General features: G+C 39.5%; 1 protein-coding gene across 3 annotated transcripts in view; it reads left to right on the forward strand.

Moving 5' to 3' along the window:
* The window catches only part of LOC6496830 (fibronectin type-III domain-containing protein 3A), a 109,852-nt gene that overhangs the window by 68,662 nt on the left and 23,850 nt on the right, over positions 1-17,340 (forward strand). The window contains exons 3-4 of one of the 3 annotated variants that reach the window (XM_001963281.4): positions 1,280-2,307; positions 14,336-14,386. The exons of 1 other annotated variant lie outside the window; for it this stretch is intronic. In XM_001963281.4, coding sequence (XP_001963317.1) covers positions 1,401-2,307; positions 14,336-14,386 — 958 coding nt within the window. In that variant the 5' untranslated portion in view covers positions 1,280-1,400. The remainder of the gene's footprint in view (positions 1-1,279; positions 2,308-14,335; positions 14,387-17,340) is intronic. One more of the 3 variants, XM_044716364.1, reaches the window with a different exon arrangement.

A 17,340-nucleotide genomic window follows, 5' to 3' on the forward strand; every position in this document is an offset into this window, starting at 1 on the left:
TCTTGTAGAGGGCCCTTTCCAATGCTTCTCAAACTTTCAAGAATGAGAGTTGGTATTTTATTTTTAAAATACTAGAAGGCTACTTCTGAAGCTATTATCCTTTATTTTTAAATAGAATTATTATTTATTTATTATATATTTTTTTCTCAGTGCGTGTTAAATATCAGGGGGAATGCCAAATCGAACGATTAAGACACGCTTACGTTTTAATTTTGCTTTTGTTGTTTTGTTCTGCAGTTTCGTCTTTCTGGTTTTCATTTTTTATTTTTATTTTTAGCTTTTTTTTTTATTTTACCCTCACTTTTTTGTTTTGTTTGTTATTTGCGGGGTTTCATTTAAGTGCCCGCTGGTGTGTTGTTGTGTTGGTGTTGCTTCTGTTATTGTTGTTGTTGTTGTTGTCTTATTAACATTGCTCGACAGTCGTTGCCGTTAGTTTTCACTCTTATCTCTCTCGTTATTCCCTGTTGTTATTATTATTTTTGTTGTTTGTTTGTGTTTTATTTTTTATTATTTTTTTTTTCTGAATGCATGTGGGTGTTCCCCCATGATATCGCCCCTCCTTGCCCCGACCTACCACCGCCCCCACCCACTCTTTGTTGTTCAGTTTGTGCCTTTTGTGAAAATATTTCAATTATTTGTCAAATTGACACAATGCGCAATTCTGCCTGCAAATTACAATTTGCAATTGTTGTTTGGCTGGCTGAGAAGCAACAACAATTGCTCCGAATCTGCGATGCTGTCAACATTTTTGAGAGATAATTTCAATTTGATTTATGTTTCGCACTAGATTTCAATGAAAATATTTATTTAGCTTTGGATCTTTCATGTTCTGGCGTTGCGTGGATATTCCCTGGAAATTGTCTTCTATTCAGAACGGAAGTCTCATAGATCCAGGCCTCTACTCTCTAAATATTAGCCAACATGTGTTGGCCATACGGGTGGTCTTGGTCTAAAAAAATATTCATTTTTCCTCAAGTGTGACATAGTTAGGTAGTATTCCATTAGCCAGAAAACGAATCATAAAGTCATATGACTTTGTAATAAAAATAAATATTATTTTAAACCACTTACATGGATAGTATTTCCCAGAAACCTTTAGCAAATGATGCAAAAATTCACAGAATATGAGCCCGATAACCTTGTTTTGTTCCAAGCTCTTATCGCAGCAAAGAAATGATAACGTTTTTGGATTGGTAACCAAGTTGCAGACTCACCATCCGCCGCCGTCCAACTATTAAATTAAGGCAAACAATTTGCCGCATTTCGTGTTCTATTCCAGATAAACAAAGAAAACAAAAAGAATTATTAATTATATCGCTGAAGCTGGCAACTGAGTTGCGGCAACAATGTTGAACGAGGCCTAAGATAGATAGAGCAAAATATCTACGGCAGTTAATACCATGGTGCGACTGAAAGCTGCAGAGCCACACAGCCATAGCAGCAACAATAACAGCAGCAACATAAGCAACATTAGCAACAGCAACGGCAACGGTAACATTGGAAGCAACAATAATGCGGGTGGCAGTTGCTCATCGACCACATCATCTACTACCAGTTTGAACAGTAACTCGGCCTCGCCCGCCTGCAACATGGTCATGTTGCCGGCACCACCACAGCCCCAGTTGCAGATAGCACCGCAGCAATTGCAATTGCAGCATGCTGCACCATTGCAGCCGCCACCGCCGCAGCAGCAGCAAATGCAACACATACAGCAGCAACAGCAACAGCAGCAACAACACTCGCCCTCGGACGGTGGATCGTCGAATTGCTCGCTGCCGGCATCCCCTCCGTTGCTGCAACAAACGGCAACACCGCCCCAGGGCGCCCAGATTGTTCCGCCCGTCTGCGCCCTGCACCATCCCCAGCAGCAGCTCGCCCTGATGGCCGCCATGCAGCATCACCATCCCCTGCCGCCGCCACACGCTCTCCACCATGCCCCGTTGCCACCGCCTCCACCCCTGCCCCTGAACCCCGGTCCGCCGCCCCATGAAAACGGTCATGGAGGCGTGTCGCCAAATGGGGGAGGCGGTGGCTCCTCCGCCAGCAGCGTCAGTAGCCTTTCGAGCGGCAGCGGTGGCGGGGGCAGCCAGGGCAACAACAATTCCAGCAACGGAACCAACGGCATTGGTCCGCCGCCGGCGGCGGTTCCTTTGCAGCCCGGTCAGCTGTACATCCAATACCAGGGCGAGTTCTATCCGCCGGAGTACTACATCGCCCCACATCCGCACGAGGGCATCTGCCCGCAGCATCCACACCATCCGCACCCGCACCACCACCAGCCCATGTGCGCCATGTCAGCGGAATACGGTGAGTCGGGGATCAACTTTCTTAGAAAAATATAACAAATTTTTAAACTATCCAGTTTGGTGTTTTAATATTGATCGAAATTTTCTAAATTTATTTTTTAATAACGACACTATGATTAAAAATACGATACAAATAGGCCAAAAAATAGACTAAGCATATATACCCCATATATTACCCATTTTTAAAGGGGACCCACCAGAAAAATTTATAAAAAATTTAAAAAATATATCGATGTTAGATTTAATAAATCTGTTGTGGGGAATCCTTCTACAAATCGTTTAAGCTACTCCGCTCAGAGATCGGAATTATATTGGCCAAGATATGGCCTTCGCAAGGTGTCATATTCCCACACCCCCAACATAGCCCACTTTTTAAGGGGAGCCATCAGGAAAATTCAAGAAAAATGAAAAAAATATTTCTATCTTAGATTTTGATGCAGATTTGTGGGGAATCGATGTACCAATCGTTTAAGGTATTCCGTTCTAGTATCCGATAAATATTGGCAAAGATATAGCCTTTGTAAAGTGTATTACTAACTTATCCATTACATTTCCCATTTATTAAAGAAACCACTAGTATTTTATACATATTTTCCTTAATAAAACTTGCAAAAAAAAATAGTTCATAATTTTCAAAAGCAAACACTATTTAAGTTTGTTAATTACCAGAGATCCTTCATCAAGGATGAGAAAAAAAGTGCAACCCAACACCGCAGATTCTTGTGCCGTCATTAGAGCGTCTCTGGGCGGAGTGGCAGCTAATTACAGCTGAAGTAATCCGCTAGCTAAGTATCTCAATTCGTCAAAAGATACTTTCCTAAGCCTTCGCCACGATGATGCAGTCGCCGAGCTCTTAAGCTGCCAAAAACTTGGCAAGCGACAAACAAACAAAAATGAACGAAAACGGGTTGGCAGTTCAGGGGAAGCTGACTATCCAGCTCTTCAGCTAAAAATAGACGAAAGCCCCGGTTGGAGCTTAGCCGCCCACTTTTCTAGACTAAGTTATATGTATAGAGCTATACATATATTTGGTATTTAAAGCTAAAGCTTCTCCGAACCCAGAAACCACCAAGCCCAGTCCGCAAAGTCAACAAGTAAACTTTGCATTTGATTTATCTCCCCGGAATAGAATTTCCCCATTCCCTTGGAGGAGACTCCCCACTTGTGACTTTTCTTAAGTTTTTCCCTTCAACAGTCGCTATTCATTTAATATCATCAGGCAACAAATTAGCTTTTATTAAAGCCCACACTGACTAGACTTGAAGACTAAAGTCAGGTTTTTCCATTAAAAGATATGGCTAGTTAGGAATATGATACAAGCTATTTATAAAGTCATTGCCATTTTCATTTTATAATTGCCAGTTGAATAAAGTTCAAACACTGAATAGCATGACTCATCTTCTCTAATATTTTGATAAAATAACCAGCTATTAGCCAACTGAATTAACACCCTGTTTCGTTTCTAAAAGCTTATCAAAATAACAAGCAGTTTGCATTTGTGTTTTGGCATTTGCATGATACTCTCAATGACCGCCCACACGAAAGCATTCTGACCATAGAATGTACTAAGTATAGTATGTGGGTTATGAAAGCCAGTTCAACTGGAACTTGGCTTTGGCATTTGAGACTAACCAAGCCCAAAAGACCAAACAATCCAGTCCGGAGAAATAGTAACTGGGAGATAGAGAATTGTGTCACTAGAGGAGAAAATATAGAACCAAGGGGTTGACTGGGAACACAGTGTTCTGAAACTGAATTCGATCAAGTTTGGCGCAACCCAGAAACCCCAATAACCAGCATTTTCAATTTATCAATGTCATTAACCTTAATTGTGGTTTTTGGCGGGGTGGCACAAAGACCTTCCATTGATTGAACGCAAATTTGAAACTCAAGACGCAGCGAAAATTGCGAATCTGTCCGAAGACTTCAATTTTGGTTTCTTTTTCATTGTTTTCCGGCGCATTTTCTAATTTGATTCTCAAACTTAGATTGTGTGTGCCTGTGTGTGTGTACTAATTGAATTTGCATATGAGACTAGGCATTGGATCCTACTCCTTAACCCACTAAAGCCCCCAACATCGAAGCCTGTCACTTAGCTTGATGTCAGCATCAGGGGACGGCAAAGTGGAAGCAGCATGCTGGGAGAATCTTCACTCCACTCCAGTTGCACATAATTTACAATTACTGGGAAGTGTAAATGGCTTTTCTACCTCGACATCGACCTCCCATAGCACCCATATCACCACCACCGATATGTATATATCTTCCGCTCCTGTCGGCTTCCTTTGCTCATTTGGCAAGTGACTGCCTGGCCTCCCTGCCTGCCTGCACTGGGGGGAAATAATTGCCACCGATAATGAAAACCAGAAAATCATAATTTAAGACATTTACTTTACACTGGAAGTGATTTTTAGAGAGAAGGTAATAGAAAAAAGATAATAAATGATAGATTGCAAGCTATTATTTAAAACAAGTTTTCAAAAATATTAATTAAATTTTATGTAATATTTTTATTATTACCTTTTCCAATTACTTCCTGATTATTTTTTAAAGAATTTTCCCAGTGTTTCTCAGCATTTTCCAACTTTTCCCTCGACTCCACTCGACTTTGCCCCACTCTGGTTTCAGTTCTGTCTCTGGCTCTGGTGTGGCCTGGCCTGATTGTTGTTAATCGAATAAACTTGCAGAGGAAATGGGCTCTGAGTGCGTGCTGGGCCGAAGACTTAGAGACCCACAGCCTCCACTTAGTACACTTCATATGCCGTCCCAGACACCCCACCCAAAACCCACAACCCACACCCACACCCACAGAGTCCCCCCTCTGTGTGTACTCTAATGGAATTTGCGCCCGGGTCGACAGCAACTTTACTATATTGATATGGATGCTGAGCATGTTATAATTATAAGAATGCTGAGCATGCTCTTGTTCCTTTTTAGCAAACCAACCAACCAACCAACTAACACCCACACCGCCCTGGGTGGGTGTGCAAAAAATATTTAGCTGAATGGTACAGAGATATGGGAAGTATTTCTGGGCGATCTCTCTACGAAAGACGGACGGGAAGCTTGGACAGCGGCAGCGGCGGGAGCAATGGTGTTGATTGCCAAGTCCCGTTCTCCTCTAATCAACATAATTCCTATCATTTAATATGCCCACACTCGCTGAATAAAAATTGAAATGAATTGGAATAGGAATTGAGGACTGATAAAGGAAGGGCACGAGGCTGAAGGCCGGTTGAAGGTTCAACAAAGTTTGCCAACTTTACTTAATTTTTAACATAAAAATATAGCTTGTATTTCAAGTAAATTAAAGACACATAAACTATCATATTATTAATTAAACAAACAGATCTTAAATAAGAAAAATCAACAAATGGAAAATCTTGATGAGAATGGAAATCCAATAAGTTTCCACCCGCCTCGCTCTGCTTGGACCATTTTTCTTTTAATCTCTTTGGTAATAATTTTTAATTAACCCGCACATTCGATGCCCCTCGGCTTATTAAGACTTATTGTATTAAGCTCCAGGGTGAGCTGGGCCTGTGAACTCTGCACTTTCGAACTTTTGGAAATGTCTTGAACCGTTTAATGCTTAACAGATGTCAGGCCGAAACGGACTTTTACGAGCTGTCGAAGAATAAAAAAGAATTCTTCTCTGGTTCTTGATTTAATTGAGTGAAAAAGCATAGCCTGTATACACTGAAAGTAATATAATATGAGAAAGTAACACGAGTCGGGCGGGCACCTGCTAAAATAAAAAGGAAACTGTGTCACAAAGTAACACAAAATCGAGCAAGGCGGCGACACGGCCAACAAAAGGACTTTTGGACAAATATGGTTGCTGATGCGTTTGTTCTGCTGATAGAAACCACAAATGATTGTTACTTATTATTCGCACATAAAACGTTTTTCCTGCCATCCACTCCCACTCCCCACTTCTGACAATTTTCCAACAATTGTTCAGTGAGGCATAAACAAACATTTCCGTTTTGCAAGTGAGGACATTGTCGGTCTTGTCCCGTTTCTGTGATGTCATATTACAAGCTCTTAACTGTAAAAAGACTGAGAAAGAGACAGAGAAAGGGATAGATAGTATTCTCCATTTGACCCGGGTCGAGTAAGTCTCTGCTTTACCCATTTTCCCCCATTTTCCTGAGACAAATTCCTGTGGGGTCGTAAAAAAGAAAAGTGCATAAAATGTCTTGCCAGTGACTGTCAAACTGTAGGCAGCAGTCAGACAGTCAGCCAGCCAGGCAACCAGGCGACAGGTAGGAAAAGAAGAAGCTTTTGCCAGTTGAGAAATAAATGGCAGCTGCTCGACGGTATATAGTAGTAGTCACCTCAACCCAAGTCACCCCTTTTCTACCACTCTCCCCCCTTCATACAGCATAAACTTGTCCACTTTTACGAGCCGCTTTGGCGGCACAGATTTATTGGCTTCCTCGTTTTGCTCGATTTTATTGTTGGCCCCCAGAATATTCCCCATTGCATTTGCATACCCCTTCTCAACCGAAAATGAAAAAAAAAATCCCACACTTTGCCGCGTTGGATTTTTATGCCAAATTCGAAGGTTGGCCAAAAATTCGTAGTTATACACTAAAGAAAAAGAAAGAGTTAATAAATATATAATATTAAGAAAATAATTTATTTGAAAAGTATATCCATATAAGTATTAGTTTCATTTTACTTTTGAAATTATCTGTAACTATTTCTTATATTTTATAAATTTTTCTCTCTGTACATATCACTTCCCTGACATTTTTTTTTTGAGACTTCCTCAATAGTTTTGCTCAACTTGCCTCAAGTTTCAGTCGACAGTTTCTGATCAAGTTTTATGCCTCACTTTCAAGTGGAACATTATCCCACGAATGTTGACTTCCTTCTTCTATTTTTTATTATTATATTTTAGAATGGATATTTGGGGAGTCTGTTGAAGGTTGGCTTACCAAAAGCTTAATGACGGAGACGATGCTGTCAAAGACTAAATGACAAATTGCTTTCGCTCTTTGAAGAATAGGGATGCCACCAGGGAGCAGAGGCATGAGGTGGCATAAATTTTTTTTTGGGGGCAGCAGCATATTTTTGCCACTGACAGCGCATATTTCTTGCCACTAAATTTATATTTTAACTTTAAGCTTTTTTCTTCATCCATTCTCACTCGAATGGTGACAGCAAAAGTGATGAACAGAAACTGTCACTGTCAATCCCTTTCGCCCCCCGGGACAATTGACTTGGCTTTTTACCCATATTTCCGACCCACCATTGGATTGGCACATCGCCCCCCTTTGTGGCTTTGGAGCTTAATTAATTCCGGTTATCTGCAGAAACATTTGTTTGTACTGAGTCGAGCTAAGATGGCATCAAAAAAGAGCTATTTTCCGAGCTAAGTAAGAAATCGAGCTCGAAACACTATCAGAATGAGTTTATCACTCATTTGGGGGTAAGTCGAAACGAGTCTCCTCCCCTCGAACTTCCGCCTGCCTGCATTCAGTTTCCTCATTTAATATAATTTGTTGCAAGTTTTGCGGCAAGGTCTGGCGCTGCTGCACTAATTGAAACGTAATTATATCATTTGGGCACGAGTCCGTCGGTCTCAGTCAGTGTCAGTGTGTCTGTTCCTCAGTTACTAATTGCAATTTGCACAGTTTGAGCGGAATGAGCGGCATGCCGGTATATGCAACATGGCAGTATCATGTGTGTGGGGGTTTAAAACTTATATCACAAGTGCCTTCGTGCCACCGGTTGGTATGCAATTTATTATGCCACAGACCACACACACAGAGTTATATAAACTTTGAATTAATTAGTTAAGGAAAGATTTAGTTAAGAAAAGATTAATGCTCACAAAGATTGTGAAATTTGGGCTTAATTTTGTTTTTTATATTAATATATTCCCATCTCTTTGGGTGATAATTTGTATCATTTATAAGAATGGTAACTCTTTTAACTCTCATGAAAAATTATTTACCTGGAAACTCTTCTAGAAAACTCTACTCTAGTTAAGAAAGAATAATGCCCAAAAAGATTGTGGAATTTATGTTTAATTTTGTTTCGTATATTAAAATATTTCCATCTTTGGCTGATAATTTGTATTATTTATAAGAATGGAAACTCTTTTTCAACGGCAACGCTATTAAATGACAACTCTTTTTATGTAAATTTATTTATCTGGCAACTCTACCACAAAGAATTTGCATTTTTTCTGAGCTTTAAGAATCGTTTGTGCATTTATATCGGCTCTGGTATAAATCCTGCCAAAATATACATATTTTTTGGCAATTTAATTGAAATGTCAGGCACGTGGTGAGAAGATCTGGCCCAAAACGACAGGGGGATATATGGAGTTTGACCCTCCAGTTGGTTTCGCTGCCTAATCCCGTCGAGCTTTTGTGGTTGTCGCACATTTCCGGCTTAAAGTGGCAATGTTGCTGGTGTATAGCTGGGTGTCGTTGTTGATTGTTGTATTTGTAGTTGAACTGCCAAGTCTGCCACTTCCGTTTGCGACGCGTACACGTAATTGATTTTCCGCCCCGCCCCCTTTTTCGTTTGGGGTTTTTTTCTTTTTTTTTTTTTTTTGATATTCACGCACACGGGGCAACACACAAACAACAAAAATAACTGTGTGTGAAAATAAAAAAAATAAACCCCGATATGCAACAACAACAGATGAATTTTTTGCGTGTCAAATGAGAATTTCACTTGATTTGATTCGGTTCGTGCGAATTGAGGGGAGTGAGTGCACAAACAAAAAAAACAAACAAGTGTTTAATATAAAAAATAAATATTTAAATTTAAGGGGAAAACAAACAAAGTCTAGAGGTTCTTAAAATACAAAATATTTTAAACAAAAAGTTAGATTTTGGTGTTCCCAAAAAACTCCTATACCTATTTTTCTAGCCCTATTTTTCTCTTAATTTTTTCTCTTAGTGCACAGTTACGTATTATTTTTTTGGCAAATCCAACGGTAAGTATGACCCTGAACTTTCGGCACGCCACATGCATCAAACAAACAAACAAACAAATGTACAACAAACAATGGCAACAAAAAAAACACAACTCTAACAATAAATTGCACACAATTTCAATTCCAATTCCAATTGTGATTTAATAAAGTCGATCTTTCTTCTGGCCCCCCTGGCGCCTAATTAAATTTCTGCACTTGATCCGAATCAATGGCATTTTCGGGCTTTGACACTTGCATGGTGGGTGGATGGGTGGGTGTGTGGTGCTCCCAGGTCTATTAACTTGTAATTTATTGGCCAGCCACTCAATTCATTTTCAGAGATACAATATCTCTTGATACCTTGTCTGGCCCTCGAATTTTTCGAAGCGAGAATGGTAAGCCTCAGTAAGCCGCAATATTGGCCAAATAATCACTGCGCCTGATACCACAATGGTAGTTGTAAGCAGCCAACCAAACAAAAAAAAAGTGAACAAAAAAAAGGGAAAACAATTTCGCATAAATTTCTTTTTGGAGAGGGAGGGAGGATTGCCGGCAAAATTGCCTTTAAATTACTCGAAAATGTTTTCTTAATACATTGCGCAATTTCGTATTGAAATCAGGGCGTGGTACGAAAATCAACGCACCCACAAACAAAAAAGAAAGAAACAAAAAAAATAAAATAAAAAACTAAACGAAATAATGCAGGATGACAAAATAACTTAAAGCGGCAATAAATTTTCTAGCTCAAGGACATGCTTAAGGCAATGGCCAATCCTTGTTCGTGTTTGGGGGAGGCAGCAGGATAAGAAGAAGCTGGAGGACCAGCAGAAGCAGCAGCAGGCCAAACTGTCAACACGTTTTGGCAATTTTGGTCTACGTTTCGTTAGATTCCAACAAAAACAGAGAAAAAGAAAAATTTAAAAGTCTGGGATTTGTTGCTTGTGGGACGTTGGGTTATGACAATAATACATAAAGAGATTTTTTAGATAAATTCCTGAAATTACACATTGCTTTACTCCTTAAAGTCCTGGTCCTGAAACCCTCTTTAAATCTTACAAATATTAAACTCCTCTTCCGACTCATATCTTTTATTTATTTCTCCAGGAAATGTATCTTATGTTGGAAACATAACTTTCTGGAAATTCTTACTTAGCAACTCACTTTGTATCTTGAAGCTATATATTTTCAACTTCATATCTGGCATTCTATCTGGATGTCCTTTGGGCATGTTGTCCTTGTTTTGTGGCCTCTTACCGACCGACCCGACCGACCGCCTTCTGCTTGTTTGTTTCCCTTGCGTGTCCTTCGGTGGCGTATGCGTAATATGTTTTTGTTTGCCACAGGCCGCCACTGCCTCTTGTAGCTGCCACGCCAGACACACGCCAGACAATACATAGCCTATACACACAGATTTTTCCTTTAGACACGCACATCCCTATATCTTTATATAATGGCTGTATATATTTTAAATATGTATGTAGGCTCCTTTTTTTTTCTTCTATATTTTTTGCAACTGTGCGTGTTGACCTTGCAAATGGCCAACGGCTATTGAGTGTCGTCTCCTCAGACGCCTCTGTCTCACACAGAAATAACAAAAAAGGCTTTTAATTGCTTTTTAATGAGTTGCCAGTGTGTCCCATCTGTGGTACAAAATGGGCGGGTTCAAGGGGGCGTAGCCAAATGACGCCCGCCCGTCGTCGGCTATAAAATTTTGCAAAAATAAATACTTATATTTTTAACATATATGGGCTCTAAAAACAAACAACAACAGACGGTATTAAAATAGTTCATAAATATGAATTATGGAGATGGGAGAAGGTCTGCAATTAAAAGGGGGGTGTCCATGAGGATAAAGGCTATTTAAGATTTAAGATGTGCTAATATTTTTATATTAAATCTGAGAGGTAATTAAGAAAGCCATAATTTCATTTTTTTAATACTTATTTTACACAACACAATACTTTTATTATTTTAATTTATTGTTCATCCATTTTTCTGAACTCCCTGGCCCTTGAGCCCTTGCTCCCCTTTTAACAACCGAATAAACCCACCCATATTATGTTTTCTATCTTTTGTATGCATTTTTATTTATATCGTCGCATTTTTCTTTCGTCCTAATGAAAAAAATTGCAGAGGCAGCTAGCTAGGAGATGGAACTGGTAGCTGGGGAGCAGTGCAGTACAGCTTTCATTTGATTTGTATTGCTTTTGTTGCAGTTCAGTTGGTAGTAGTTGTATTTTACGTTACTGTAGTTATTGTTGTAGTTGCTGCCACTGTTGGCTAGGGCCACTTATGGACTGCAAAAGCTTCTGGCAAAAAGGGTTCAACAACCGACAAATGCGGCTAAAAAAGGAGGGTAGCCGAAGGGGGGGATAGAGCGGCCACTAACCGAGAAGAGCACCCAAAAAAAAAAAAAAAAGAAATAGTGCAAAAAAAAAACGAGGAGCAGAAGGGCAAAGAAGCAAATGCAAAAAATTGGCATCAAACAACAGAAACTTACATTTGGCCAAAACGGGGTGGTGCAAGAGAGGGCGGAGCGGGGGCACACATGCAATGCGCATTAAAATTGTAACTGTAACGTTTCCATCTCTATCTGTCTCAGTCTGCTCCTCTGGCCCCAAGGCCCACTTCAGTCGCCCCACGCTCCATTCTAGCCATTTCCATCTCTGGCCAAGTTAAGTGCCATTCATGTGATTCTCCCAGCTTCTCTTCCTTTTTTCTAATTTTTTTTTATGTTTTAAGGACAGGGGAGGGAAGGTCCTTTTGGTTCCTAAACTTTTTTTGTCACTGTTGATTTTTGTCCTTTTGCTTTTTGTTTGGACTGTTTTAGCCAGCTTTCATTTTTTTTCTTTTTGTTGCCACATTTTTCAGCGGTTCATTTATTAAAAATATTTTATTTAAACAAAAAGTTAACAGTGCGTTTCATAACAATAATACAGTAAAGTATATAAAATACTAGTCCATCTTTTGGACTACATAACCGTGTAGCTGGTATCCTTGTATCTGTATCTCGGTTTCCCCCAAAAGGATCCTATCACATTTATATTGATTTCCGCATCGTTTTTCTCCCACTCTTTTTTTTTTCATTTGTTGTTCTTTGGCCATAAAAATTTCCTTGCCATTTTATTGTTACTTGTTTCGGCCACGTTATGATTGTGTGTAATTGCCATGGCCATTCAGTCCCCGAAACCCCATCCCATCCCAGCAAAAACCGGGCCTCAATCCGTTTGATTCCATTCGATTGGAATCCATTCGAGTGGCCCAGAGTCCGAGAGTCCAAGAGTCGGTGGGCCAAATAAATTGCCAAACGGTTTCGGTTACAATTTTTGCTCCATTTTGGCCCGATTGGCTTTGGCTGCTGTTGGTTCCCCTTTGTTTGCCGGTCATTTGTGTGACTTTTGTGGTCGAAAGAGGATTTTAGTGGTTAATGCGCTCGGTTGGTGGCGACGCCGCTGGGGGTCAATTGTTCTCTTGCGGATAGGGTTGAAAAGGTCAGCTGGCCCAGCTTATTAAATCGAACAAATTGTAGCAAGAGTTATTTGGGAGAAAGGGGAATTTTGAGACACTTGATTAACAATAATTTCTTTATTCCGGAACTCATTATAGATGCCAATTATCTTTAGTCAGCCACACGTGCTGGGCAATAAATTAATTCGAGATAATAAGTTTTTGTGGCTTCCTAAAGTGCTACCATAAAAAAAACGAACTATATAAACTACGAAATAAAACATAACTCCCTGGCAAAGGATTTATTTGACAAATATTGTAATATTTATGGCCTATATGCTGATGTGTGTGTCATAAAAAGTGTGTAACAGAAAATGTCTCTGGCACTTACCAACCAAACCAAAAGAAAAAAAACTCTAACAAATGAAGACACAAAAACTCTGCCACGCCCATCAGCCTCATAAAAAGAGGACCAAAAAAAAAACCACAAATTGTGCCGAGGCTCTCGTCATTATAATGCAAATATATATATTCATATATAGAGGCATTTATTTATGTACAACCAACGATGTGGCACTAACTCCATATGTTGTCTAGAGGGACGTCCGACCGACAAAAAAAAAATATATTAAATATTGTCGCTGGGATTTTTGGCCTCGCGGCTGAATGACTAAAAACAAAAATGTTTCCCTCATAGTTCTGTAGAAGCGCCTAAATATCTACAATTTTAATAATGCCTTTCCCCTTTGAAGCGCCCCCGGGGAAAATTCCCTAGAAATTTCGGGAAAAATTTTGTTGGCGCACATGCGGAACATGCAGCACACACACGCATCGATAAATGGCCCAAAAACTAAATTATGCAATTAATTTGCCAGCCCATCCCCCAGACCCATTAGCCAAATAACCAAAAAGGCCACAAGCCACAGCCACAGCTACAGCCAGTTTTCGAAAAATATAATTTTTGTTATTTAATTTCAACAGAATCGTAGTATAATATACGGAATAAAAGGGGAATCCCTTCACTACCAGCATCCGATTGATTAAATTTGCAATAAAATGAATAAATAATAAAGAGTAAAGGTATTTTTGGCGCCCCTTTCTGAATGTCACTCGGACGTGTTGACTCTGCGGTGCGAATATATGGATTTTATATTCCAGACTGTTTGCCTTTTGATTTTCGATGCCTATAATTGCAATCTGGAAATCAGGGATTTTATCAAAAGGAATGAAAATATGACTTTACAAAAAAATATTCACCATTAAGGGTATAATATTTTTTCTGTCGAAGAGAGAACATTTTTATCAAGGAATGCTGACATGTTCCTCGGGGGAATAATGGAAATGTAATCAATTAATTTTGCTGGCAGTGTATTTCAAACTCAACAACAGATGGCATTTCCATATTTATTCCCTTGTTTCATTTTTTTGAAATTATATTTGCGGTTTCTGCCACATATACGTGGGGGCATGAATGCCATAAATGGCAATATTTAATATGTACAATTTAAAATATGTAAACATGCGTAAAAATATGAATTTATAATTAGGCTTTCCACCCAGACCCTTTCAGCTCTCTTGGCTATTTGGTTATTTTGTATAAAAATTATACTAATTTTGATTATTTCTTTTATAATTTTAGGTAAGCAACAATCAAAGATGATTACGTATACGCACCGTGTCGGCTTCAAGTGTAAGTGCAAGTGGCGAATTCCATTTCAATTTCAATTAAGCTCCAATAGGATTATGGGTGCTTGGCTTGTCGGTTTGGCGGTTTGTTTGTTTGCAACTGACCGTGCAACAAGGTCAGACGTAAAAGTTTCAGTTTTATTTCCTAGCTCTCTTTTTTTTTTTGCTGTTTGTAGCCTTTGCCTTTGGCAGTTATGCAATCGTTGCGAGAAGGATTCTGCCTCACGACCGGCAGGAAGTCCATCTTTCGCTCTGGGATCTTGGCAAGGAATACCATATCCTGCAGTGGCCACACCCCCGCCACGTAGTACACCCTCCAAGACCACCCCTTTTGGCCTTTTTTTTATTGCCACGTGCGAAAATGCGGCAAAAGTTTTACGAGGTCAGGGTGAAGATGCTGCTTCTACTTTAGCTCAAGATGATGATGTCACTTGGGTGAAATAATTTGATACAACAAAATCAACTAGACTGGGGACTGTGGGTTGAATGGGAGAATCATTTGCATGCGAAGAGACATCCCTTCCACATACTTGTTGGTTTCTTTCCAAATCTCCAGTTAAGTTTCTTGAGCAAATAGATGACTTTTTTAGTAAGTAATTCAGTAATTTGCAAACTGACAAAAGTCTCTCAAGCTTCTGACACTTGTTGCCGCACAAAAGCATACCCAAAGAGCCAAAATCCAAGACAACGTCAACAACTTTGGCAGGGCCACGCCCTAACCATTTTTCCAGAACGCCCTCGAATCGTATGCAAAGTGCAGACGGTTGGGGGATTGTCTTTCGGATACTCTCAGTATTTCTCAGTATCTCTAATGGAGCGGAATCAAAGTCTCACATGTCTGGCAGCTTCGAGCTGCTGCTGGGCTGAGCTCCATTCAATTCAATTCAATTAAAAGCCGGCACACGCCGCACCCAAAAAACACAGACAGCCAGCTACAAAAGTTGAAATAAAACAGAAAAAAGGTTTGCCAAAAGTTCGATGATAGCTGATGGCTTTAATACTCTATTTAAATTGTTTTGAAATAGCTTTAAAATTAATAATTTTGTTTAAGGGCTCTTACCAAATTCAATTGCAAAGCAATCTGCAGTCTTCTGAGTGGATTCGTGTCAGTGAACACTGGAAATCCGATTAAAACCCAACTGGAATTCAGCGAATCGTTATGCCATATCTCTCTTTTTTTTCCTTCCCAGTTTGTTGATTTTTCCTGGCATAGAGAAAATTTCAATTCATATTTGTTGGTAGATTTTTTTTCATCACTGTGTTGACTTACACATTTTTGCGCGGGCGTGGCATTGCAGCGCACTTGCCACAAATTATTCAATCTGCGGACCTGGCTGCCATTCACTTTTCCCCATTAACTTGCTGGAGTTGCGGCCTTTCTGTGGGAAAATTAAAGGGAAGTTGGAAATGACGGGAATGACGGTCACTTGAGGTTTTCCCTCCGGCTTTTTCACTTTTCTCCTACTCATGTTTTTTTTCTCAATTTTTTGTAATTTGTAATTTTTTCTTTGATGAGTCACAAAATGCCGCTGTTGGAAAATTTCTCTTTGCCTGCTGCAGGTTGCAGTGTTCCTCCCACTTTCCCTTTCCCTTTCGGCCTGAGTTCTATTTGCGCAACTAAGCAGCAATTAAAGCTAATTATGGCATTTTCTTTTTGATCCTACTCCCTTTAAATGTTTCTAAAATATTACATTTTCTACAACCTTTAAAGTTCTAGCTACCAGCTACCTGTTTAAAATATTTGGAAGTGCATTCCTTAACTTGTTTATGTTTAAATTACACTTCTCATGCCTTTCGGCCATCTACCTCGGGAAACTCCAAAAGCAATAATCCGGAGTAGTTATTAATTTTGCATATTCAATGGACTTGCATACTAAATTAGGATTTATGCAAATTCTGGCAGGAATTTCTCCAGGGAATGTGCTGCACTGACTTTTGGACTTCGCCCCAAGTCACCTTAAGCCGATAAGCTCTATCTAGCCCTCCTATTTGGTCAACAAATTTTATAAAATTAAACTTGAAGATACTGAGTTACATAAGCGGATGCAAATAATTGTTTACTTGTTTTTTTTTGTATGCCTCCGTATCTGTATCTTTAGAGGCATCTGCAGCTGCAAGTGCTGTATCTTTGAGATGCAAATTAAAAGTGGAGGGCCAGATGCACCAAATATAATTCACTTAAGAAGCCGCTGCCCCTCCATGGAGTGAAGTGGAGTGGTGACTCACATCCTCAATTTACGTACGTTGTTTACATTTTTTCAAGTTGTTGAGGGACAGTCGACCTTATCGCTCCAGACGTGTGACGACAATGCATGCGTCCTCTAAGAAGCGCCCCAAAGAAACCTCTGAAGAATTCTTTGTAGAATCACGAACAATCGAATCCCATAAATCAAAGCGAGTGACTCATCCACTCCAAGTAGCTACTCCCAAATTAAATCTGGCTTAGTAGGTATATCCGGTTTAAGGTTCTAATCGAAATCGAGCAGGTTCCGAGAAATTAGCAGAAATCTTAGGAATTTCCAATAAAATATTTGGCAAACCCCTTAGCTTGAAGTTTCTCAAAAAAAAGAAGTGATTCATACAAATAAATATTTATTTTTTAATATCTCTAAAAGTCAACAGTTTTTTTTAGGTCATTAATTATAATAAACTTTTATTGGTTTGTTGAGAAAACAAGTTAATCAACCGCATCTTTTATGTTAGTAAACGAACTAAACTTTTACTAAAGTTTATGAAAGAGTTGGGTTTATCTTTTCACGTCTGTCTGATTCACCAGGTGGTGGTATCAACTTTTACTTTTTTCGATGTGGTGCTAATATTTTGTTGGCCAACTTAAGTTTCTTAATTAAATTCAAGTTCAAAGACCTGCCTGCCAGCTTCTCTGCCAGCTCGCGCCCTGTGCCATATAAATTCATGTCAACATGTCTGAGGCAGACTTTTCCCTCGTTTTTATATATT

This window comes from Drosophila ananassae, chromosome 3R (genome assembly GCF_017639315.1).
Source record: "Drosophila ananassae strain 14024-0371.13 chromosome 3R, ASM1763931v2, whole genome shotgun sequence".
Classification (NCBI taxonomy): domain Eukaryota; kingdom Metazoa; phylum Arthropoda; class Insecta; order Diptera; family Drosophilidae; genus Drosophila; species Drosophila ananassae.